The sequence below is a fragment of the Urocampus carinirostris genome, chromosome 16 (assembly GCF_059441175.1).
Source record: "Urocampus carinirostris isolate Australia breed hairy pipefish chromosome 16, RoL_Ucar_1.0, whole genome shotgun sequence".
NCBI classification, from domain to species: domain Eukaryota; kingdom Metazoa; phylum Chordata; class Actinopteri; order Syngnathiformes; family Syngnathidae; genus Urocampus; species Urocampus carinirostris.
The window spans coordinates 35,128,213-35,151,614 of record NC_142364.1 but is presented as its reverse complement, the minus strand read 5'-3'; the positions used below and the strand labels follow the sequence as shown (position 1 = coordinate 35,151,614).

At 40.8% G+C, this 23,402-nt stretch overlaps 2 protein-coding genes across 3 annotated transcripts; one reads left to right on the top strand and one right to left on the bottom strand.

The window, feature by feature from the left end:
- The first annotated feature begins 1,333 nt into the window (after window positions 1–1,333).
- Window positions 1,334–8,973, top strand: lage3 (L antigen family member 3). The gene is made up of 3 exons (XM_088320164.1): window positions 1,334–1,459; window positions 7,989–8,117; window positions 8,548–8,973. Exons 1-3 carry the CDS (start codon window positions 1,416–1,418, stop codon window positions 8,759–8,761), a joined length of 387 nt encoding a protein of 128 aa, XP_088176290.1. The 5' UTR covers window positions 1,334–1,415; the 3' UTR covers window positions 8,762–8,973.
- Window positions 8,974–12,936: 3,963 nt separating this feature from the next.
- wdr45 (WD repeat domain 45) lies at window positions 12,937–22,351 on the bottom strand. Of its 2 annotated transcripts, XM_088320162.1 has the most exons (10): window positions 22,014–22,351; window positions 20,182–20,256; window positions 20,008–20,112; window positions 19,825–19,930; window positions 14,743–14,837; window positions 14,604–14,683; window positions 14,272–14,480; window positions 14,102–14,203; window positions 13,887–14,032; window positions 12,937–13,813 (listed from the first exon to the last, which is right to left on the bottom strand). In XM_088320162.1, exons 1-10 carry the CDS (start codon window positions 22,060–22,062, stop codon window positions 13,704–13,706), a joined length of 1,077 nt encoding a protein of 358 aa, XP_088176288.1. In that variant the 5' UTR covers window positions 22,063–22,351; the 3' UTR covers window positions 12,937–13,703. The 2 variants fall into 2 exon arrangements, with proteins under 2 accessions (XP_088176288.1, XP_088176289.1); XM_088320163.1 differs by having other exon boundaries at window positions 20,178–22,351.
- Window positions 22,352–23,402: the final 1,051 nt, after the last annotated feature.

Here is a 23,402-nt window from a genome sequence, read left to right as displayed (position 1 = left end):
GTCTGCTACCAGTCACAGCGTCGATCCGGTTTAAAGCTGAATTTGGCAAGACGTAAACGGCCTTTTGAAAAAAAAAATCGCTAAACAAAATTTGTTACACAGCGTACACACTTTGAAATGATAAAAAAACTTAGAAAATACAAGGAAACCTAACCCCATAGCCTTAGTCCAATGTCCGGCTCGGGGGTCATTTACAGCCCGTTAAGACGAAACGATGTTTATTACAGAATGCTAACTTCAAACAAAAATGTGAAAAGGTGAAACAAGCTGTTTTAACGGCTTTGCAGCGCTTTTTCACGAGACCCTGCAGGTCAAATGAAAATGCTACAAAGGCAGGCTAAGAGGTCACTGAGGCACTGCAAACGTTTAACGGAGGGCTAATTTATTAAAGACTTTTCAAAGAATATTGGGCTGAATAGTCGACCCTCACACCAAGGGCATTACCAGAGGGAGTGGACAGTGGATATACTCTGATGTCTAAAAACAGCTAGCTCTTTTGGCTCTCAAGCGGCTGTTCAGATTGTTTTTGTTGCTTTATTCCATATACAGTATTACTGATCATTGTGGAATATCTCATCTCATCTCATTAGCCGTACCGCTTATCCTCAGTAGAGTCGCGGGGGGGCTGGAGCCCATCCCAGCCATCTCCGGGCAGTAGGCAGGGGACACCCTGAACTGGTCGCTAGCCAATCGCAGGGCACACAGGGACAGACAACTCATTCGCTCATTCACACCTAGGGACAATTTGGACCGGCCAATCCACCTGAAATGCATGTTTTTGGAACGTGGGAGGAAACCGAAGTGCCCGGAGGAAACCCACGCAAGCACGGGGAGAACATACAAACTCCGCACAGGAAGTCTGGAGCTGGATTTGAACCCACGACAGGTTCCCATGACATGAACTGTGCCGCACAAGCGCTAACCACTGCGCCGCCGTGCTGCATATTGTGGAATATTATGTAACAAAATAAAAAGACAACAATGATAAAAGAAAAAAATCAGGAAATTAAAAAATAAAATAAAATTAAAAAAAAATCAAATTAAAGGCTAGGATAAAGAAAAAAAGAAGAAGTAGTTGAAATGGAAAATAGAGGACAAAAGAAGAAAAATCAAGAAAAATGAGTAAAAACCCAGGAAAAAGGAACAAGAAGATTAAAAACGAAAATGAAAAGAGGGAAATAAAGACCCAAAGAAGGAAAAAGGGAGGAAAAAAAGGCAGAGCAATGTGAATATTTTCAACTTACTCAAAAGTAATTTCTACATGATATTCAACCTGTGATTGATTGCAAAATCTCAGGAAACGCTTTCGAGTTGTATGCTTTCCCTGCCGAAGGGGGCGACAACGCGTAAATTGAGCCTTCTCCAAAGAAGAAGAATAAATAAAACGAAGACGAAAGCCCCAAAAAGTAAACAGCATGGCCGCGGCCGAATGCGGCAAGCAAGCCAGCAACCTGGAATTGTATCCTTTCTCCTGTTCTATCCCCCGAATCACATGCAAGCGTTTTTCTCTATTCTTTTTTTTGCACAACTAATAGTTTGTATGAATTGATGTAGGAATCAATTGAGACCGTGTGATCAAATATGTGCACGCCAGATTAACGACGAGTTACCCTGAAGCTATCCGACTTTTCTTTTGGCATTTCTGCTTAATGCATTGGCCTAACCAGCCACTTTGTATTCAACCAAAGAACCCCACCATTTTTATACTGTAATTTTAGCGTTTTCAAACCCCTTTTCCCCTCAATAAAGGATAGGATAGGCTTACATATGATGATAGACGCTGGATATTTTAAAAATAAATTAAAAAACAAAACTGTTTATTGATGCTGCGTAATACTCTACTGCCTTGAAATGGTTCAGTTCATTTGATTCCTGAAACTGCTCTTTTTTTAGTATTTTTGTAGTATCATTCTATTATTTCTGCTGTCAGATTTATGTTGTATTCCTATAGCATTTTTAGAGCATAATATAGTATAGTAATGCAATTTTATTTTGTAGTATATTTTGTATTACTTGTACAGTAGTATTTTATAGTCTTTCCATGATTGATCATTGTAGTGTATCTGTAGTATATTTGTAGTATTCCTTTCATAACAGTTATGTACAAGTATTTCTGTATGAAAGTATTACTGTAGTAATATTTTTGTAACAGTATTTTTGTGTCATGGTATTACTTTAGTAGTGTTTTTCTAGTATTTCTATAGAAGTTTTTTCTTATCGGAATGAACAATAAATAATATATGTGGTTCCTGTTTTTTAAGCACTAAACTTGATATTTAGTTTTGGACTTGAAAAAACAACAACATCTTATGGATGCAACTGGGACACATAATCAGTGATGTATCCTGGGTTCATTGAGTGTTTCGGGTCTCGCAACATCAGAAACTCTTGCCCAGGACACCAAGCCAAGGTTGATCACAGCTCAACTTATGTCCCAGTGGCAGCCCACGAATCTGCCCTTTTAAGCCATAGTCACCTATAGTGGCTTTTTGCAGCTTAATGGCCTTTAACTTGGCTGCCCCTGTCACACCCAACTGTCCAAGGACTTTCCAGTAGGATCGCCCAGAAAAACTTCTGCAGCTGACCTCTATTAGCTCATAGACTATTTTCCAGCCCCTGCCCTCCTCCACCAGCTCCTGGTACTTTGCACGTTTTCTTTCTTTGGCTTCCTCAATGCACTCTTCCCACGGACTGTAAGTTCCAGCATGATATGGTGTTTTGAGGCCTCAGAGGTAATGATCATGTCTGGTCTGAACAATGTTGCGCACTTGTTCTGTCTAAAAGTGGATGAAGTGTTTATTCGAATTGTTATGCTTGTTGAAAAAAAAATATATAAGTAAAAAAATCAAGTTCAGATTTGTATATTCCCCACTGCACCACACCACTGAAAGGTATATACTCCTAAATGTAAAAAATATTTATTTTCAGGCAAGAACTACTTACTAAGGACCAAATGTAAAACGCGACAGTATTCAAATCAAGCGCTCCCATGTGGTGTCTTCTGAAATTTGGGCTGATTTATGTACTACTTAATTCTGGGATCCATGATTTGCCATTACATACACTTTTCCAATAGTGGAATCGAAAATTTGTGGGGAAAAACAAAAATACCAATGGCATCATGTCATAAACATATGACAACATATTAAAATTTATAAATAATTTGAAAAATAACGAATGGGGTCATTTCTGACCCCCACTTATGCATCCAACAATGTCTCTGAATGTTTTCAACCATGTTAGGGACATTACCATGTGGATCACAAATAGTTAAACATGTAAATATTAATCAATAATTATTAAAAAAAAAAAAAAAAAAATGTCCCTTTATATGTGTAGATATATATATATATGTGTGTGTATGTATATATGTATGCATGTATATACAGGACTGTCTCAGAAAATTAGAATATTGTGATAAAGTTCTTTATTTTCTGTAATGCAATTAAAAAAACAAAAATGTCATACATTCTGGATTCATTACACATCAACTGAACTATTTCAAGCCTTTTATTATTTGAATATTGCTGAATTTGGCTTACGGCTTAAGAAAACTCAAAAATCCTATCTCAAAATATTAGAATACTTCCTCAGACCAAGTAAAACAATGTTTTAAAACAGCAAAACTAAATCAAACATTTGAAAATGTCCATTGATGCACTCAGTACTTGGTTGGGAATCCTTTTGCACGGATTACTGCATCAATCCGGCATGGCATGGAGGCAATCAGCCTGTGGCATTGCTGAGGTGTTATTGATGCCCAGGATGCTTCGATAGCGGCCTTCAGCTCATTTGCATTTGTAGGTCTGGTGTCTTTCATCTTCTTCTTAACTATACCCCACAAATTCTCGATGGGGTTCAGGTCAGGGGAATTAGCAGGCCAATCTAGGACAGTGATGCCATGGTCAGTGCACCAGTTACTGGTGGTTTTGGCACTGTGGGCAGGTGCCAGATCATGCTGGAAAATGAAATCCTCATCTCCATAGAGCTTTTCAGCAGATGGAAGCATGTAGTGCTCTAAAATCTCTTGGTGCACAGTTGCATTTACTCTGGACTTGATGAAACACAGTGGACCAACACCAGCAGCTGACATGGCTCCCCAAACCATTGCTGACTGTGGGAACTTCACACTGGATTTCAAGCAACTTGGATTTTGCTCCTCTCCAGCCTTTCTCCAGACTCTGGCGCCTTGACTTCCAAATGAAATGCAAAACTTGCTTTCGTCTGAAAAGAGGACTTTGGACCACTCTGCAACTGTCCAGTGCTTCTTCTCCATAGCCCAAGACGCTTCTTCCGTTGTCTTGAGTTCAGAAGTGGCTTGACCATGGGAATACGGCTATTGTAGCCCATTTCCTGGACACGTCTGTGAACTTTGGCTTTTGATACCTGGACTCCAGCTTCAGCCCACTGTCTTTGAAGCTCCCCCAAATTCTGGAAGCGGCTCTTCTTCACAATTTTGTTAAGGCTGCGGTCATCTCTCTTGGTTGTGCAGCGTTTCCGGCCGCATTTTTCCCTTCCAACAGACTTTTTGTGGATATGCTTTGAAACTGCACTCTGTGAACAGCCTGCTATTTGAGAAATTTCTTTTTGTGTCTTACCCTCCTGATGGAGGGTATCAATGATGGTCCTCTGGACAGCAGTCAGATCAGCAGTCTTCCCCATACTTGTGATTTAGTTTACTGAACCAAGCTGAGTGTTTTAAGGCTCAGGAAACCCTCGCAAGGTGTTTCGAGTTAATTAGATGATTCAGGTGATTAGTTGAATAGCCTACTTGTATACTTTTTCATGATATTCTAATATTTTGAGATAGGATTTTTGAGTTTTTTTCAGCTGTAAGCCAAATTCAGCAATATTAAAATAATAAAAGGCTTGAAATAGTTCAGTTGATGTGTAATGAATCCAGAATGTATGACATTTTGGTTTTTTTAATTGCATTACAGAAAATAAAGAACTTTATCACAATATTCTAATTTTCTGAGACAGTCCTGTATGTATCTAAGTATGTTCCTGTTGATTGGTGTAGTGCATGTGTGGTGCCATTGTATAAAGGTAAAGGTAATAAGCATGAATGTAGCAATTTGAAAGGTATCATTTTGTTGTCTGTGTCGGGTAAGCTGTATGGAAGAGTCTTGATTAAGAGAGTGAGAGGAAGAACGAATGAGGTGGAGACTGAGGAGCAGAGTGGTTTCAGGAAAGGAAGAGGATGTGCAGTGTTCATTTTACCTCTGAAAAGTGATGGGTCCCGGGGACTCGCATGCTGACAGAGATCTATGGGTCCCCAAAATTCACTGATATCGAGGATGAATTTGTAAATCGGTGACAAATAACATAATAAAATCTATATATTCATTCAGTTTTATCGGACTGCTCGATCGCTTTTAGCTTGAAAGCTGCGTCATGTTTCTTTCTTTAAGCATTTTGCATGATGAGGGTTGTTTACGCTAATTTAATTTGTGCACAAGCCAAGATGTTGCAGTCTTCCTCAGCGCATATATTCCACCGGTCTAAATCTTACCTTTTGTACTCGAGCGCTGCCGTCGTTGGTGCATTTTTTAGCATAAATAAGTTAGCATTTAGCAGTTAGCATCACTTTTTAGTACGTACCCATTAGCATAACTCATTAACATGAAACCATTAGCATAATTTGTAAATATGAAGTTGTTACAATATAGCCATTCCCAAAATTTTTGGGCATGAAGAAGTTAGCATTGCCCACAGTGTTTACAGCTAGCTTGCGCTAATATTTGGGCTGGCGCAGACTCGTATCGCTTATCCATCTTGTCGCACGAGAGTCCTGATCGGGCCGGAATTTTTGGTATATGGATCGTTGGGCTACTCCAAAAGCTCTGGGAGGAGTTCCCCACGGAATTTTGGCGGAAGAAGATAGATATAATAATAATATCTTGGGGGATTATAATAGTTGTGCTTGCTTACAGCACTTGGCAATGTAGTTGTGCCTTGCTGAAGCAATCACAACTAATAAAAAGGGGGAAAAAAATAGCAAAAAACACACACAAACATTTTTGGACCATGGCCAACCCTAATGCCCAAACACCCGAACAAGTTAGGCACTTTGGCATCCAAGTTGGTCATGTTTTTGTCCCTCCAGATGAAACGGGACACAAGAAAGCGGCCATGTCACTTGGGTCAGGGTGACAGAATACACTCTTTTATTCAACAGCAGGGCCCGACAGCTTTCACTGGTTTACCCCTGCCGCATCATACACGTGCCCTGCCTATCCCTTAGAACGCGTCCAAACATCCCACTATCCTTTTACAACACCTCTCCACTCATTCCTATCACCAACAAGAGCTCCAGCTTCCATTGGATTTAGACCTCCTTCCTCTTGGTCTCCTTCTATTTACTTCTGCTCTGTAGATCCTCTCTAACATTCGCTCCTTATCCATCCTCTCCATGTGTCCAAACCCATCAAGTACTCTCTTATCCACACGCTTGCTCAGTTCCACTACTACTCCAGTTCTGTCCCTCACAATTTCATTTTTCAATCTATGCAATCTTGTCACTCCTAAAATACTCCTCAAACACTTCATCTCAAAAACATCTTATTTCCTCCTCAAATCTGCGTTCACGCTCCAAGTCTCTGCACCATACAACACCGTCGGCCCAATCACACTCTTGTTGCTGATCACTCTCCTTAGAGCACTCAAAACCTTGCTTCCTTGATTCACTCTGTGCAATACCAAGCATTCCACTAACTGCGGCCACGTCACAACCCAAGTACCTAAAGCTTTCAACTTTTTCCAGCACCGGTCCATGCAACCTTATTTCGAACACCATGCCCACTCCATCACGTGAACATCCTCATCATCACCTTACTCTTCCCAACATTCACACATAACTTACGCCTATCACACACTCTTCCAAACTCCATTACCAACCTTCTTAATGTTTCCTCAGAATCAGCCACAAGCGCTGTGTCATCTGCAAACAACAACTTACTTACCTGCCACACCGTTCCACTGCTGTCCATCATCTCTACACCTCTGCCAAATACTCTTGCTTTCACCTCTCTCACCACGCCGTCCATGTATACATTGAACAGCCATGGTGACATTACACACACCTGTCTCACACCAGTCAACACAGGGAACCACTCACTTGTCTCACTCCCTACTCTTACACATGCTCTGCTGTTCACATAAAAACTCTTCAATGCTTCCAACGACTTTCCACCCACATTACCATCACCTGCCACAACACCTCTCTACCAACTCTGTCATACTCCTTTTCCAAGTCCATGAAAGCTAGATGAACATCCTTACCTTTTATAAAATATCTCGCACACCTGTCGTACTGCAAACACCTGATCCACACATCCTCTTCCTTTCCTGAAACCACTCTGCTCCACCTCATCCATTATTCCTCTCACTCTCTTAATCAAGACTCTTCCATACAGCTTATCACAGACAACAAACTGATACCTCTCGAATTGCTAAATTCATGCTTATCACCTTTACCCTTATCAATGGCACCACACATGCACTACACCAATCAATCGAACCACAACACTTAAAAAGCATACATTCAACAAGCGTACTAACCAGTCATAGCAGTGCCACCTTTCTTCAAGCATTCAGTAGTACAACCATCCAACCCATGCGCCTTTCCTCCTTTCATTTTTCACTTCCTCTTGCACCTCCCATGTTTCCACAGGCTTCACATTTAAATCACCCAACATGGGCATTCTCCCCATACCACCGATCGCCTCGACTTTTACTTCTCTCCCATCTTCCACTTTTAGCAACTCTTCAAAGACAGCAAGGCACAAAACAAAACTAAGTAAAATAATCACAACTTAATGAAGTTTTAACTTAAGAAAGTACATATTCATCACTAATTATGGTCAGTGATATATTTCAATATTACAACAAAGTTACCATGAAGGATGCGAGTACTCCATGCAGTCCCAGATTACGCCGGCAAAATATTTTTCCTTTGCCCAATTTTCCTTGACACAGAGTGGCAGCCACGTGGCGGTGCCATTTCCTTCAGCGCGTCAGGCGGCTGTGGTCCTGGGCTCACTGAGTCCGGATCGGGAACCCAGACGAGGCGGCGTCCATAAGCATCTCACGCTGGCCGGGACCATTTTGACCGTGTAAGTAGTCTTGTTGTTTGCGCAGCTTCTGTGACATCTAAAGGGTTCATACACTTTTTTAATTTTTAAGTACCTTTATTGATCAAAATGACATTCTATTTGTTTACATTGATGACTAAAGTCGCTATCCTGCTGCTAGCACATACTTTGTCCTATTATCAGCTGGTTCAATCTATGATCTACGATCTTTTTGTGTCAATGGCTGCTAAAAACCAACATGTATTCTGCCGTTCTGCTACAACAATGCAGGCAGATCTTGGCTACATCCTTCTTGTTTACAAACACGTGGGGGCTCTATAGATATTGGGTAAATTTGGGAGTTCAAAGCGGAAGACCACAAAAATGCTTTACACAAAGATTTGGATTGCTCTAAAACAGAGTGCATTTAATATTTCTTTATTTAACACTGCATTTTGTGTGACTATTTTAGGAATTGGTGGGCAGACGAAGTGCGCATTCTGCGCGTGTCCGTCAACTCTTTCTTGAAACATCTGGGCCTGGTCTTGGAGACCATGCACCACTTTGATCTTGAGCATCCTGTTGCGCTCCTTGTTGGCCCTGTTGAGACTGCATTTTCTCCAGACGCCCTAGGAGTGGACAAACTTCTGCCCAACAGGACGAAGGGCCAACGACTAGAATGCTAAGGCCTGCAACAACAAGCAAACCACCTGAATGCGGATCTAGATGTCAGTTGTTAGATCCTAGCCAAGATAACAGTCAAGCCCCATAAACTTATTTTCAAACATGACACTATGCCAAGTCAGATGCTGCTGTCTGACTTATATCAGTTTTTGAAAACACAATAAATGGCTCACTTAACCCCGTACAAACATGGTGCCATCTGTGAGGAACGTAACTGGTGATCGGCATTTTGCTTTTCGTGTCGGGCATGTTTTGGAGATAAATGGCACCATGCGAGTGAAGTCCACAATTTATACATCCAAACTAAGTGGATGTATAAATTGTTGACTTCATTCATTCATATAGTGGAACCTATTTACAAAAACCTACAGCTTTCTTTCCGAATCATATGAGTGATCATCAGTTTGCCGGCAATCAAATGCAATTTCGTCAGTTATGGCGTCAACCTCTGAAAACAGAAAAACTACTTTTTACGTCTGTGTTCAAATCTGCCACTATCCTCCACAGGAAAAAAAGGCGAGCTGGCCTTTTCCAAATCACATGCTTTAAGTACAAAACTCTGCGGTGACATCTGAAAAAATTAACACCTATAAAACTGGAGGTTTGACTGTACTTAATTCAATATTCACTACATACTCAAGAAACAGTGAAGAAAATAAGTATTTGAACACCCTGCTATTTTGCGATTTCTTCCACTTAGAAATCATGGAGAGGTATGTAATTTTCATCGTAAGTGCATGTCCACTGTGAGAGAGAAACCAAAAAGAAAAACCCAGAAATCACAGTGCATGATTTTTTAAACAAATTATTTGTGTGATTCTGTAGTCTTTCACCAGGTTTGCACACACTGCAAAGAGGGATCTTGGCCCACTCTGCCACACAGATCTTCTCTAGTTCAGTCAGGTTTCTGGGCTTTCGTTAAAAGTTTTAACCTGCATCCAAACACGTGCATCTGATTCAAGCTCCCTCCAAAAGTTTTCAATTGGGTTCAGGTCTGGAGATTGGCTGGGCCATGCTAGAACAATAATATGCTCCTTTCGGAGCCACTCCTTGGATTTCCTGGCTGTGTGCTTTGGGTCGTTGTCGTGTTGGAAGACCCAGCCACAACCCACCCTTCAATGCTCTGACTGAGGGAAGGAGGTTGTTTCCCCAAATCTTAAAATAAACAGCCCCAGTCATCCACTCTTTTAATGCATTGCACTCTTCCTGTCCCATGTGCAGAAAAATACCAAGGCATGATGCTGCCACCCCCATGCTTCACAGTAGAGATGGGGATCTTTGGCTTGTACTATTCATTCTTCTTCCTACAAATACACTTAGTGGAATTATGACCAACATGTTTTATTTCTCATCTGACCACAAAACCTTCTCCCATGACTCCTCTTTATCATCCAAATGGTCATATGCAAACTTAGGACGGACCGTGACTTGCGCTGTTTTAAGTAGGGGAACTTTTTGTGCCAAGCATGATATCAAATCTTGACGTCTTAGTGTATTACCTACAGTTATCTTGGAAATGGTGTTTCCGGATCTTTTCTGGTCATTGACCATCTCCTGTCGTGTAGTTCGGGGCTGATTCCTTACCTTTCTTAGAATCATTAAGACCCCACGCGGTGATATCTTGCATGGGGCCCCACTCTTGATTGAGATTAACCGTCATGTTTAGCTTCTTCCATTTTCTAATGATTGCTCCAACAGCTAACTTTTCACCAAGCTGCTTGTCAATTGCTCCATAGCCCTTTTCAGCCTTTTGTAGGTGTACAATTTTATCTGTGGTGTCCTAGGACAGCTCTTTGGTCTTTGCCATGTTACAAGTTTAAGTCTTACTGATTGTATGGGGTGGACAGGTGTCTTTATGCAGCTAACAACCTCAAACAGGTGCATCTGATTCAGGATGATACATGGAGTGCAGGTGGACTTCTAATGGGTGGACTAACAGGTCTTTCAGAGCCAGAATTCTAAATGATACCCAAGTTTTCAAATACTTAATTGCAGCTGTATCGCCAAAAAGCATGCATTGTGATTTCTGGATTTTTCTCTAGCTTATCTCTCACAGTGGTCATGCACCAACGATGAAAAGGTCAGACACCTCCATGATTTCTAAGTGGGAGATACAGCAAAATAGCAAGGTGTTCAAATACTTATTTTCTTCACAGTATGTGGTGCTCCAAAAAGGCGAGACAAGTTTGAAAAGAATAAACTCCGCTCTTTAATTCAATTGGTCAAGTTTGTTAAAATACTTTATTTACCATCCATATTTGCTACAGATTTATAAAACCTATAGAATGGAATTTAGTTTGTTGTATTTTTGTATAATAAATTGATAAAAAGACTAATAGATAAGTGTTTAATACATGAATAGATTTTTATCCTATTCTTTTAATTGCTTACAAATAATTAGTTATACTTGAATAGATTCATTTTGTTCATGAAGCCCATGACTCAGTTAAGGAAAAAAAAATACCAAAAAAATCTCAATGACCCAGCACTGGTGAGCTATTTTGAGAACAGGTCCGGCAGCACCTCGACTCACCTTAGGGGGAATTCTGGTGACCACAGGGACCACGTTGGAGTCCCCTGATTTAGATTATAAAAAAACTCCAATTGTGTGATATGCTGAAAACTTTGACTTTACTATAAATTATCCAGTATTTTGGGGACAAAATTAGAGCTTGCTTTCAGATTTTTATTGTCTCTTTCCTAGTGTTCAAATACTTATTTTCTCCTCTGTATTTCAACTTTTTTATCCACAAACCAAGTCCACAATTTATACATCCAAACTGAACAGCAATTTAACTTATTCAGCAAAAACTCTACAGCTCTTTTCGGATCATTGGAGTGATTATGAGTTCGCCAGTTTCCTTTAATCCTCGACAATAATGACAATCAAATCTAATTTGGTCAGTTATCGCGGAACAACCGAAAACACAAAAACTAGACTTATCACATCTGTGTTGTAATCTACCATCATAACGAAATAGAATATACAAAATAATCTAAATTCGCAATATCTTTCTCCTTTTATAAATAGCATGTCAACTTTTAAAATGACAAAACTTAATTTTAAAAGTTTTAACTCGAATTTCGGACTAATGAAATTTATCAATTCAGAAAAGTTGAGTTATACATTTTTACAATAAAGTTTCTTCATGTGGAGTTTAAAAAAAAATATTTTGTGTAGATACCAGTTGTGATGGTGCTCTGTGCAGCCCTTTGAGACTTTCTCGATTAAGGGCTATACAAATAAATTTAACTTGATTATTGTTGCCCTGTCACTGTCCTCTAGAAATATAGCGCTCACATTTTAACGCACGATCATAGGGCTCATTTGCGTTTTCTTTTGACGCAGTAGTAAATATGCACTGTTTTGTAGTCTGACTCTGGTAGTCGCTATTCTGAATGGTAACATGATCCAAAAGCACATGATAAACAACTTGGAGTAGAGCTGAAAACGGTTTCAGGTGTGCGGCATGGCGCCGTTGTCATTTTGTAGCAAAATACGTCAACACCCAATTACCCGCGCGATTGCAGCTAATGCCTACTGGGGAAAAAAGGCGAGTGCCAGAAAATAAAGCTTTGGACATATCTTAATGATTATTGTTCATTGTTTACTTGCTTTTGATGTCATCTTGCACTTGTAATGTATAGTAGCATTTTGTGAAGTCCTTTTTGTATTTTTGAACGACAACAATTAATGGAGTTGTGCCAGCTGCTTGAGCAACAAGCCATTAACAATCCTAGACGTACCCAAACTAAAATGAATGCTGTTTCTTGAAACGTTTGGAAAATATGTACGGTTTTAGTCTCTTTCGAAAGTTAACACTCTCATGTTTTGTCCCAAACTGAAATAACTGCAAGTGGTACTAACATTGAGTTGCAATCACATGCCTCCAGAAGAGTGTGGCATGAACATTTTAGCTAAACAATAGCACGAAGCCTGACCTAGTCCTAGGTCAAATATAATCCCAATCTGAAAAACTAAACATTGTATATTACAATTTTTTTCTGAAAATATATCACATATCATTTGAAGACCACTAGTTCACAACTATAAAACTGTGGGTATACTTAGGCCAATTTTTAGACATTGTGAAAGAGTTGTAAATGTTTGACTACTCTTTCCAGAAGTCAATCACTGGGTGTGCACTTGCGAGTGATAATTGCTCGTAAAAATTGATCCCGAGATTATGCACATTTATTTCCATCTTTGATTTAAATACACATCGTGAAGACGCATATAATTGTTTGGAATTCATTGGGTAACCATTGTGTCAATCATCATTAGAATGGGTCGCTACTGACTGAGGATATTTGAAGCCATAATAGTAGGTTATACCTTTATAGGCTATCGCAGGCTAGGGACTGTGGGAAAAAAATCTTGCATATGTTTGAGAGTGGTGTCATCAAAAGGTCAGATGCTAACAGCAATATTGAAAGTTATATTACGAGATAGTTTACTTTTAAAAGGAAATTATGGGGAGAAACCCACTGATAACAACATAGATTGTCAAACAATGCAGAATTGCTCTTAGATAAAACATTTCCGCTAGTCTGCATTACTGTGTGCTTTGAAGTAAATATTTTACATAGTTGTATTCACTTGACTGTCCTGAATGTAACGAGACCATGTTTGCGGAGAATCGTGTCATCAGCTGACTGGAGCACATTATTGGTGAGCAATACCTTTGTAGTTTTCGGGTATCTTGTTTCAGACTGATCATGATGTTTCTGTGCCGAGTACATTTTGAAATGGTCATCATAACTTGAATCCCAAGAGTTCAAACTTTCCAATGATATGTGGCATTATGTATTTAAGTGACTGGTGACATTGTGAAGACACATATTTGCTTCTCAACAGTCCGACAGCCCGTCGCCGGAACATTGAGTCAACTTAAAGGAAAGGAACTTGTACAGTGAAGCCATGACGACAGCAGCGATCATGTCTCAGAAGTCGTCGTCGTCACAGATGTCCAAGTAGACGTCGAAGGCTTCTCGGTTGCAGTTACCATCAGGCGTGAAGACGTACTTGTGAAAGGTACCGTCTACGCAGATGGCTGTAGACGGGGGGAGCGGGCAAAAGCATTAGGGTGAGACCTTTCTCATGGCAGCAAGTGTGCGGCTGTTTACCAATGACGGAGTTAACGTTCTTTGAGGTGTTCTTCCCAAAGGCGCAGATGCAGGCGCACTCTGCAGGCACTGTGAAGCTGGCCAGCGACCACTGACTGTCCACGTACTGGCCGATCACAGGGCCCACCTTTCCCACGCGCGCCAACCTGGGGGCAAAAAAGAAGGGAGGCTAGAGATTGCTGCAGTATTTCGAGTCCCGGCATTGGTGTTCTTACGCTGAACGGCGGTTGAGTTTGGTGTCTTTGAGAGCAAAGACGTGTACCGTCCCTTTGTCGCTGGATGCACACAAGAAAGATGAATCGTGGCTGAAGTTGAGGCTGCCCCGGGAAAAAAAAACATGAAGCATGAGCAAGGGACAGCTTGAGGGAGGCAGTGGCGCTCGCACCAGTAGAGCGTGGCGGGGTCGGTGCCTCGTCTCAGCTCCACCAGCTTGTTGCGGCTGGTGGTGTCAAAGAGCCGGATGAGTGTCCCCTTGCGGGAGGCCGAGGCAGCCATGCTGCCCATCTGGTTGAGTGCTACGCACGCCACCTCGCTCTGGTGTGCGTTGATGGTGAACGGCGCTGACGATGTCCCGGGCTTGCTGTTGGACAAATCCTGCAGCATTGTATGTCATTGGTCAAACATCAGGACTTTGCCAAACATACGGCGGCCGTTTCTCATCGAGGAATGATTCTGACTTTAGCGAGCGCCACGGTGCAAGTGAAAGAAGCCACTCACCGCCAGCTGCAGACTTCCACATTTGTGTCCTGGGAAGACCAGCAGCTGCTTGTCCAGACTCGGGCATAAGTCGCACACGCCTGGCACGAAAGCAAAGTTAAAAGATGGCCTCCGCACGCCAGGATGAGTGCTGCCTCACCTGTGGGGTTGTCGCGCGTGTCAAACTCAAACAGCTTCTGCGGCTTCTCTGGAAAGCTGTAAACGTAGATCCTGTTCTTCAATACCACCACAATCCTGAGGAAGGAAGGGAGGGTGTTTAACACCTTTGACCTGGACTAACAAAATATCAAAGGTTTTGAGTTTTTTCAAGCCCAGTTTTGGTAGTTTTTTTGGGGGGGGAGAATGTCTAGGCACTGTGTCGCAGATAGGTGCAGCAATGGCACATCAAATTGCTAGCAGCCAAAATGAGGTGAACTGGCAAAAATAACACACACACACACACACACACACACACACACACCTAACAGGGGTAAATTATAGAGGATGAACCAGGACCAATCAGCGGGAAAAAACAAGAGGCTGGCTGGCTGAAATATGCAATAAGCAGCCAGGATAACAGGAAGACAACAACAAAAATGTACCATGCCAACCAACACGAACCCAGCTAGGAGAAAAAACAATGAGCACGGCAGGCTGGCCATTTAGCTGACTGCAAACAGGGCTAACCTAGACCAAACAAAACTGGAAGCCTTTTGGGAGGCTGCACGCGCATGGGGAGCTGTATCTGGACTGTATATTATTATTAAGACAAGCAGCAAAAACACATGAGGTAAAGTGACAATCATATCTAAAATGAGGCCATGTCAGAAAAAGGAACGCACACTGAACACATCTGCAGGAAAGCTTACCCTTTGATGATCAACTTAGACAAAACAGAAGTCCCCCAGTGACACGGTAAGCAAAGTTCAGATTACTCCAAGCTGGAATGGCCGCTATGCATTCGCTGATCACTACAAACGCTATTTGTTTTTCCAACATGACATGCCGTTTGTTTTGCTTTGTCTTCCATTGACATCACAGCTCTGGGAGATATGAGATGAAACTCTCTACTTTCAAAATTGATTCCTAGAGATAAATGGCGTGTGGAATGTTTTTGTACATATCTTCATGAGGTGGCATGGCATTTGAGTGGTTGGTGCGTCCACAGTACAGTTCTGAGGTCATGGGTTCAAATCCAGCTACCAGCCTTCCTGTGCATTTTGATTTTTTCTCCATGCTTGCGTGTGTTTTCTCGAGGCAATCAGTTTTCCTTCCACATTCCAAAAACATGGATGTCAGGTTAATTGGCTAGTCAAAATTGTCCCTAGGTGTAAATGAGCAAGTGAATTGTCTGTCGTTGTGTGCCCTGCAACTGGCTGGCAACCAGTTCAGGGTGACCCCTGCCCTACAGCTGTGATGGACTCCGGCAACTCTGCTACCCTAGTGAGGGTAAGTGGAACAGATAGTAGATGGATGGATAACTGCATAACTGTGGGGAACACTACACATTCTGTGCCAAATTGATAAAAAGGGAGAGTCCTTTGTAATACCTTTAACTTATTTACTGCCATTGAAAAATATATTCTCACGTTTTTTTAATGGGAGTGGTCAGAGAGCGGTCTGGTGCAGCCCGTCTCTGAAGATCAGACTTCTACTCTTTGAATGTTGGTGTAGTATCGACCTGATCCTGTACGGGGTGCGCCAATGAAATTGGTTTGGGGTGGACATAACAGGCGTTCGCATCAGATGAGGCTAATTGAGGCAGCTGACGATGGAGGAAATTATGTTTAGGTACATCTCAGGAGATACAGCGGCAGTTGAGAGGGAAGGAGTGGGTCGGAGAACGCCGGCAAAGGAGAGGGGTGGAGTGAGAGGGTGTGGTGCACGCCTGGTGCCCTCAGAGGAACAGGATTCACCCCAGCATGGCTTTGATGAATCCGGTTTAGAAGAGCTCAGTGAACCAGATCCGAAATTTTTCAGACGAATGGCTGCCGTTTGAATTATCTGAAAGCTGCAGGTCTGATCATGGACGTGACACGAGAAAAAAGTAAACCGCATTCAGTCCATGTTACATGAACGCCACTTTCCTACTCGATCAGTGTATGAACTAGTAATGGTAGTAGTATTAGAGACACGGGCCTGTCCAATGTGCAGTGTATATCCACCCAGTAAGACGAAGATTGTGTATAGCACAAGTCATACACAAGACAATTCGTGGTGCAAAAGTACAATGGCTCCCTATAGTGGCCATTTAACAATCAAGCAAATGAAATTAAAGGAATTTAATATAAAAAGAGAAGCTTGCAAATAGAAGCATTTCAGTTGTATGCAAAGTTGAACCGACAGTAACATCAATGTTCAATTCCCGATTTATAAAATCTGTAAGGACAAATTCAGTCTAATGAACTGTAACACCTGGTGCCGTGAGTTACAGGTGGTGAGCACACACCCTTACTAACGATTGTACACCCATGTACACACAACATGCACAACCATGCATACACCTGTAACTAGTCTGTAGTTTTTGTTGGTTTGTTCATAGGTTGTAATTTGTTCATGTCATGTTTATGAATAAATAATTGTTTTTCTATCAAACACCTTGTTTTCAGTGTTTTTTGTTGTTTCATAGAAGTAAACAACTGTTGATGTTTGTGAAACTTAAAAAAAAAAAACACAAAGTCACCAATCTGCTTGAAAAGCTTCTTTGCACCAAAAGCTCATGTTCTCAGTTTATTGGTGAGAAACTGTTTTGTGAAAATCACCCTGGTTCTACATCCTGTTTTTTTTTTTTTTTAAACTGAAGCAGTAGAAACAATTTTTCTTATTTTCTTAAAACATTACTTGTATATCCACAAACATGATACATGTAAAATGGTGCTATGCATTTTCTATTATGGTTGCAAGATCATTTGTATGAGAACACTGGTGAAAGTTATCGTAAAAACATTAATAATACAATCAAACCACTCGCTGTATGGGTTAGATTTCAACGAAGCTAAAAAAAATAACAACCAGTCACCAATCTGCTTGAAAGGCCTCTTTGCACCAAAAGCTAATTTTCTTTGTTTTTTAGTTAGAAACAGTGTTTTTGTGAAACCTGTTACTTAAAAATGTAAGCAGCTAGAACCAGTTTTTCCCCTAATGAAAGAAAAGAGTCCACACTTTCTTTTGATGTGTTCCATGTTTATGTAGTCATACAACTAAATATTCTGTGGGTCTTGAAAAATCAGTCACAATTCTCCAAAACTGCTGGCAGTGAGAGGCTGGCTTTTCAGAAAATCACTGGCAGTGAATGAGTTAAGCAATTTATACTCGTTTAAACTTCTTGCTAAAGGTAGATGATGAAAATGATGATATGCATTTATATAGCGCTTTTCAAGTCAATGAAGACTTCCCAAAGCGCTTTACAATGTGCTTCACACTTACCCATTCACACACACACACACACCAATAGCGGCCGTGCAGCCATGCAAGGGGCCAACCTGCTTATTGGGGGCATTAGGGATTCAGTGTCTTGCCCAAGGACACTTCAACAAATAACATTGAGGAGCCGGGAATCAAACCGGCGATCTCTTGATCCCCCTGACGAGCGTTCTACATCCTGAGTGAATGCCGCCTGAAGGATTTTTATTTTATTTATTTGACTATAAGGGATTTAATATAATACGAATTACATTTGTTGAATGCAGTGGGGATTTTTCACAGGGAAGACTTGGGGTCAGTGTGACCTAGACAAGAATGATGTTTACAGAAAAACAAGAACTGGGACGTGATGCACTGGTCAGACGAGGTGGGGAATTCCTGGCCCGTCCATTGGGGGTGGCCGATCTCCGATGTGTCAAAAAGACGGAGGACGGGACCAGAGACGAGAGATGGGAGGCTCGACAAAGACTAATTAGACTAATTCGACAATAATTCGGCTAAATTTGATGGAATTCACTTAAGAAATACTTTAAGAAAATAAATCTGCCCCTGTGTGAAAATTCCCCACTTGACAATATTTTTCCCTAAAATTGAGAAACGAGCATGCATTGTTTATAAAGTTTATGTTTGGTTAATGGAGTCACTTAACTAACTCGAACAATTTGTTAAACGCTACAGTTGTAATATAGTTTAATTCCTAACACGCCTATAGATTATCATGCAGGCTGTTTATCATGCAGGTCGATTATCGGCATAGATATTTGGGAATTTGACTGACATTGGTATTGGCAGTTTTATTTATTTGACAGGTCGAGGGGAGCTTCTCTCTTCCTGGCTTCTACTTCTTTCATAATACTCTCTCCTCGCTTCTCATCCATCCCATGCCCTCTTATTGGATGAGTGACCAGAGTGGAGCCACTCAAGTTAAAGCTTTTCCAACTCTGCACACCGCAGACTGCAAACCGCATCAGATCTTCTGACTCCCTGACATGCCTGAGTGCCAATAATATAATTTTAAGTTTCAATAAATTCATTGTAGAAAAGTGTGTGTGTAATTAAGAGATAGCCTAAAAAGTGTAGTTAACTTGTTTAAGGGAAGCAAGTTCACGTGGAGACCGATATTACCTCTTATCATATCTTATCGTTTGTCGACCAAGCTTGTGTGTTTATGATTGAGAGCATAAACAAAACGCTACCTCGGAAGACTGTTACCATCACATTAGTTTGTCAATATGGCTCTAAAGCAGTAGTGTCCATACTTTTCAATTCATGAGCTCCGTTGAAAATTCCATTGCTTTTTGCAAATTTTTAAAAAATTAGTTTAAGTCGTGTAGGTTGCATTGACATTTTTATTTATTTTTTGTAAAGAAAAAAACAAAAAAAAATCAGGAGCCTAATTAAGTTTATATGTAGCCTACCCTTATACCAGTTGCTGCTAAGCCTAATCTTATTTCCTGCACTGTTAGTATTTGGTTTAAGTCAAAACACTAGTCAGGTTTGTTGTGTTGAAATTCTAATTTATTCATTGTAAAATGTTTGAGAGCGAGTTAAGTTTTATTTTAATTTATAACAAATTTACTTCTTTTTTTTCACATTATTAAACATTTCTTACACCAAATTTAAAGCTTTTAAAAACAGCAAATTGATATTGACTCCAAATATTGTTTTTTGGGGCTCCTCTAATACTACTAACCAGTATCTGCCCTGAAAAACGAATAACATCAATCCCTAGTTCTTGTTCAGTGAGTGGTGTTGAAAGCATTTTGTGTTTGAGTGAACTTTCCCATTAATGGTTTTAGTTTGTCGAGCAAGCACTGACTTGTTGTGTCTCATTCGAACTGCCAACACCGGCTTGGTGAAGGTGAACTCCAGCACCAGCTTGTCCTTGGCATCCCGGCACTCGTGTGCGTCGTCCCAGATCAGCACTGTAAAAAAAAAAAAAACACATGTATTGTCAGCAGTTATCACAATTGAAGTTAATCAAAGGCAAAATGTCACCTACCTGATAAGTCCGAGAACTTGGGACTGGCTCCGCCTCCGACAAGGGCGAGCAGGTTTGAGCGATGCAGCATGGAGCAAGACGCCATGCTGCCAACCTGCTCATGATCTGCAAAGCAGGCGTGAGTAAGCGGGCGTCAGAAGTGGGCATGCCCGTCGTGCACGAACGCTCACCTACCGAGGTGGGCTTTCTCTATCAGAGGCTCCACGTTGTAGATGCGCACCCCTGTTTCCATGGAGCAGCAGAAGCAACCTGGAAGTATTGAAATTAACCTGGGCTTTGAAGTTTGTGTCGGGGAATTGTGGGCGTAGAAAACGAAGACCCGTCTAGAAGCATGTGTCTTAGTCGCATGTCCGATGCGAAAAAAAAGGCCTAATTTCTGTCCGAGTTTGTCGCGCAAGTGTCGAAACAGCTTTATAAAGGGCTGAATCTGGGAAAAATGCTTACTGGGTTGAGGTGTTAAGAAAAGACGCGGACAGAAAGTGTTTTTTTTCACATGGATAATGAAAAGTAATGTTTTTTTTAGTTTGTTCTACTTTAGGTTTGTCAGTCATTCAGTCAGCAAAAGGGAGTTCATATATAGTCAGCCATCTATTTAGTTCATTCAATCACTCAGTCTAGTTGCAATAGTTTAGTGCAGGGGTCTCCAACCTTTGTAAAGCTGAAAGCTTTAGATTTATGGTTCAGTGCATGTTGATTATAGACACAATGGTATATCACAGGTGAATTTTCTCAGAAATTGAATTTTAAAAGACAGGATCAGAGGTATTCATCACATTGCTACATTTTTTTTCCTTTAAACGTTACTTGTATGTCCACAAACATGATACCAGCTAAATGGTGTTTTGCATTTTCTAGTATGGTTGCGAGATGATTTGCAAGAAAACACTGGTAAAAGTTATTGCGAAAAACATTAACAACATAGAATCAAACCAATTGCTGTCTAAGTTGGACTATTGTTCACACCTGGTGTTTCTACATTAACATGAAAGGTTCAATGATGTTTTAGGATCCAATTAATCCCAGTCTATCAAACTAGATCATGGTGCCAAGGCTTCATCACCCACATATGCTTGTTTGCAAAACAATTTTCCCTATTCTATTGTTTTCTTTATTTTTAAAAGCCAAAATTGTTTGCCACTAACTAACTCTCCTGGATGCCGGCACTGAGCTAATGTCATCGGCTGAGAGCCTTTTTATCATTACAACACAAACATTTAGTTTGGATGTATAAATAATAGAATACTTGAAGTCGAAACTAATAGGTGGAGTTTTTTCTACAATTGTATGTACATATGACATATTTCATCACAGTGAGCATATATGTTTTATGGAAAATAGAAATTTTCCATGGAAAATAGTTCGGTTAAAACATGTGTTTTCAAAGGCTAGATAAACTTTGTCCAACAGTCGTAGTAATTAATGCACTTATTTTCATGGCAGTATTGTTACAATGAACTATTATATTTCATTGCATTGTAGTGGGTTGTACATAATTCACCCACGGAACCATAGTTAGCGAGTTCCTAGGTGGACTCTTAATTCGACCGGTTCTAGCCACTCTCTTGTTTGTTTTGTTATTGCAAGTTTAAATGTCATTAAAGCAGCTTTCGTTGGCACCTTTGTTTGACACTCCGCCTACGACTCCCGTCTCTGCTCGCTACAGCATTATAATTTTAAATTAGGCCAATTTTATAAATAGTCCGCAGGGATTATACCATTTATTTCCAAAAGCTTTATTATTACATGTTTTACACTGGAGTGCCGTGCCTAATCTCTTTACATACAATGTATCACAACGTTGATAATAATGACAATAACAATAAAGACTTCTCAAGGAAGGCTGAATTAGGCCGAACGTGGATTTCGTTGACACGCGTTTCAATAACGGCGACCAAACTGTAATCCGATAGAGTCGCTCGCTGGCTGAATACAAGGAGGGCGAACGAGTTGGCGGGAGGTAAGACATTCGGACGCAATTTCCTCTCTCCATTACTTCCCTTCCTTACTGTGGTCCTGGTTGAATTGCAGACTGAGGACTCCTCTGCGTTGGGCCATGGCTCCAATTTCAGGAGGGAGCTGCTCGCTCGCCCGCTAACCCCAAAACACGCGAATCTCTTTTCTCAAGTCTCTTGTTTCAAATTTGACGTCTCAAGGGGGTTTTGGGGTTTTTAAGGGTTATTGTTCTATCTTCGTTATTGTCGTGAGAGACGGCGGCCTGGAAACAAATATACGACAAAACACAAACACAACAAATTTGTCGCAACACTAAAGGCTGTTTTGTTCATCTTTGGGCTCTGACGTCACGCCGATGATCTTCCGTTTCGCTCCCACTTCCGTTCAACGGAGAACCAAAAGTGCCGAAATAAGAATGAAATGAAAATTAAATGATCTGCATTTATATAGCGCTTTTCAAGTCAAGACTTCCCTAAGCGCTTAACAGCAGACATGGGACCAAGTCACACATGTGCAAGTCTCAAGTAAGTCTCAAGTCTTCACCTTCAAGTCCCAAGTAAGTCCCAAGTATTTTTTTCTTGGGCAAGTCAAGTCACAAGTCAAGTCCCGAGTCTTAGATTGCCAAGTCCAAGTCAAGTCACAAGTCATAAAAACAGCGACTCGAGTCGACTCGAGTCCAAGTCACTAAGTCTCAAGTCCCCATGTCTGCTTAACAGTGTTTCCCAATAGCGGCCGTGCATCCATGTAAGGCGCTAACCTACTTATCGGGGGCATTACGGGGAAATCAATTAACAAAAGTGAATGGTATATATCGATATAATAATTAAATATATTATAGTATATGTAATATATATATATATATATATATATATATATATATATATATATATATAATGTTCTAAGGTCTTGGGAACCTCCTGTGTGGGTTCAAATCCAGCTACTGGACTTACTGTGTGGAGTTTGTATGTTCTCCCCGTGCTTGCGTGGGTTTCCTCCGGGCACTCTGGTTTCCCCCCACATTCCAAAGACATGCATTTCAGGTGGAGTGGCTGGTCCAAATTGTCCCTAGGTGTGAATGCGCGAGCGAGTTGTCTGTCCCTGTGTGCCCTGCGATTGGCTGGCAACCAGTTCAGGGTGTCCCCTGCCCACTGCCCGATGATTGCTCAAAAATATATGGGTCCCAACAGAGATCTATGGGTGCCCAAAATTCTGTGTTATCGAGGTAGAAATTGTAAATCTGTGACAAATATATAATAAAAAATCTAAATATTCATTCAGTTTTAATCATCAAATCCTTAATTCGTTTTCTGCATCAAATTATTGTTGGTAATATACCGATTAAAGGGATAACCACAAACCTGTCTTATTTTTATTTTCTCCTTTTATACTTACTTTTTTTTCTTAACTTCTTTATACAACATAATAATTTGTAATATAATGCA

Bases quoted from the DNA above. Each gene is read 5' to 3' on its own strand.
- lage3 (XM_088320164.1), top strand. From the start codon at position 1,416: ATGGCCGCGGCCGAATGCGGCAAGCAAGCCAGCAACCTGGAATT. The intron at 1,460-7,988 runs GTATCCTTTCTC...ACAGAGTGGCAG, and splicing joins CAAGCCAGCAACCTGGAATT to CCACGTGGCGGTGCCATTTC. The intron at 8,118-8,547 runs GTAAGTAGTCTT...TGACTATTTTAG, and splicing joins GCCGGGACCATTTTGACCGT to GAATTGGTGGGCAGACGAAG.
- wdr45 (XM_088320162.1), bottom strand. From the start codon at position 22,062: ATGGCCCAACGCAGAGGAGTCCTCAGTCTGCAATTCAACCAGGACCAC. The intron at 20,257-22,013 runs GTAAGGAAGGGA...CAATACTTCCAG, and splicing joins GCAATTCAACCAGGACCACA to GTTGCTTCTGCTGCTCCATG. The intron at 13,814-13,886 runs GTAAACAGCCGC...CCCCGTCTACAG, and splicing joins GAACGTTAACTCCGTCATTG to CCATCTGCGTAGACGGTACC.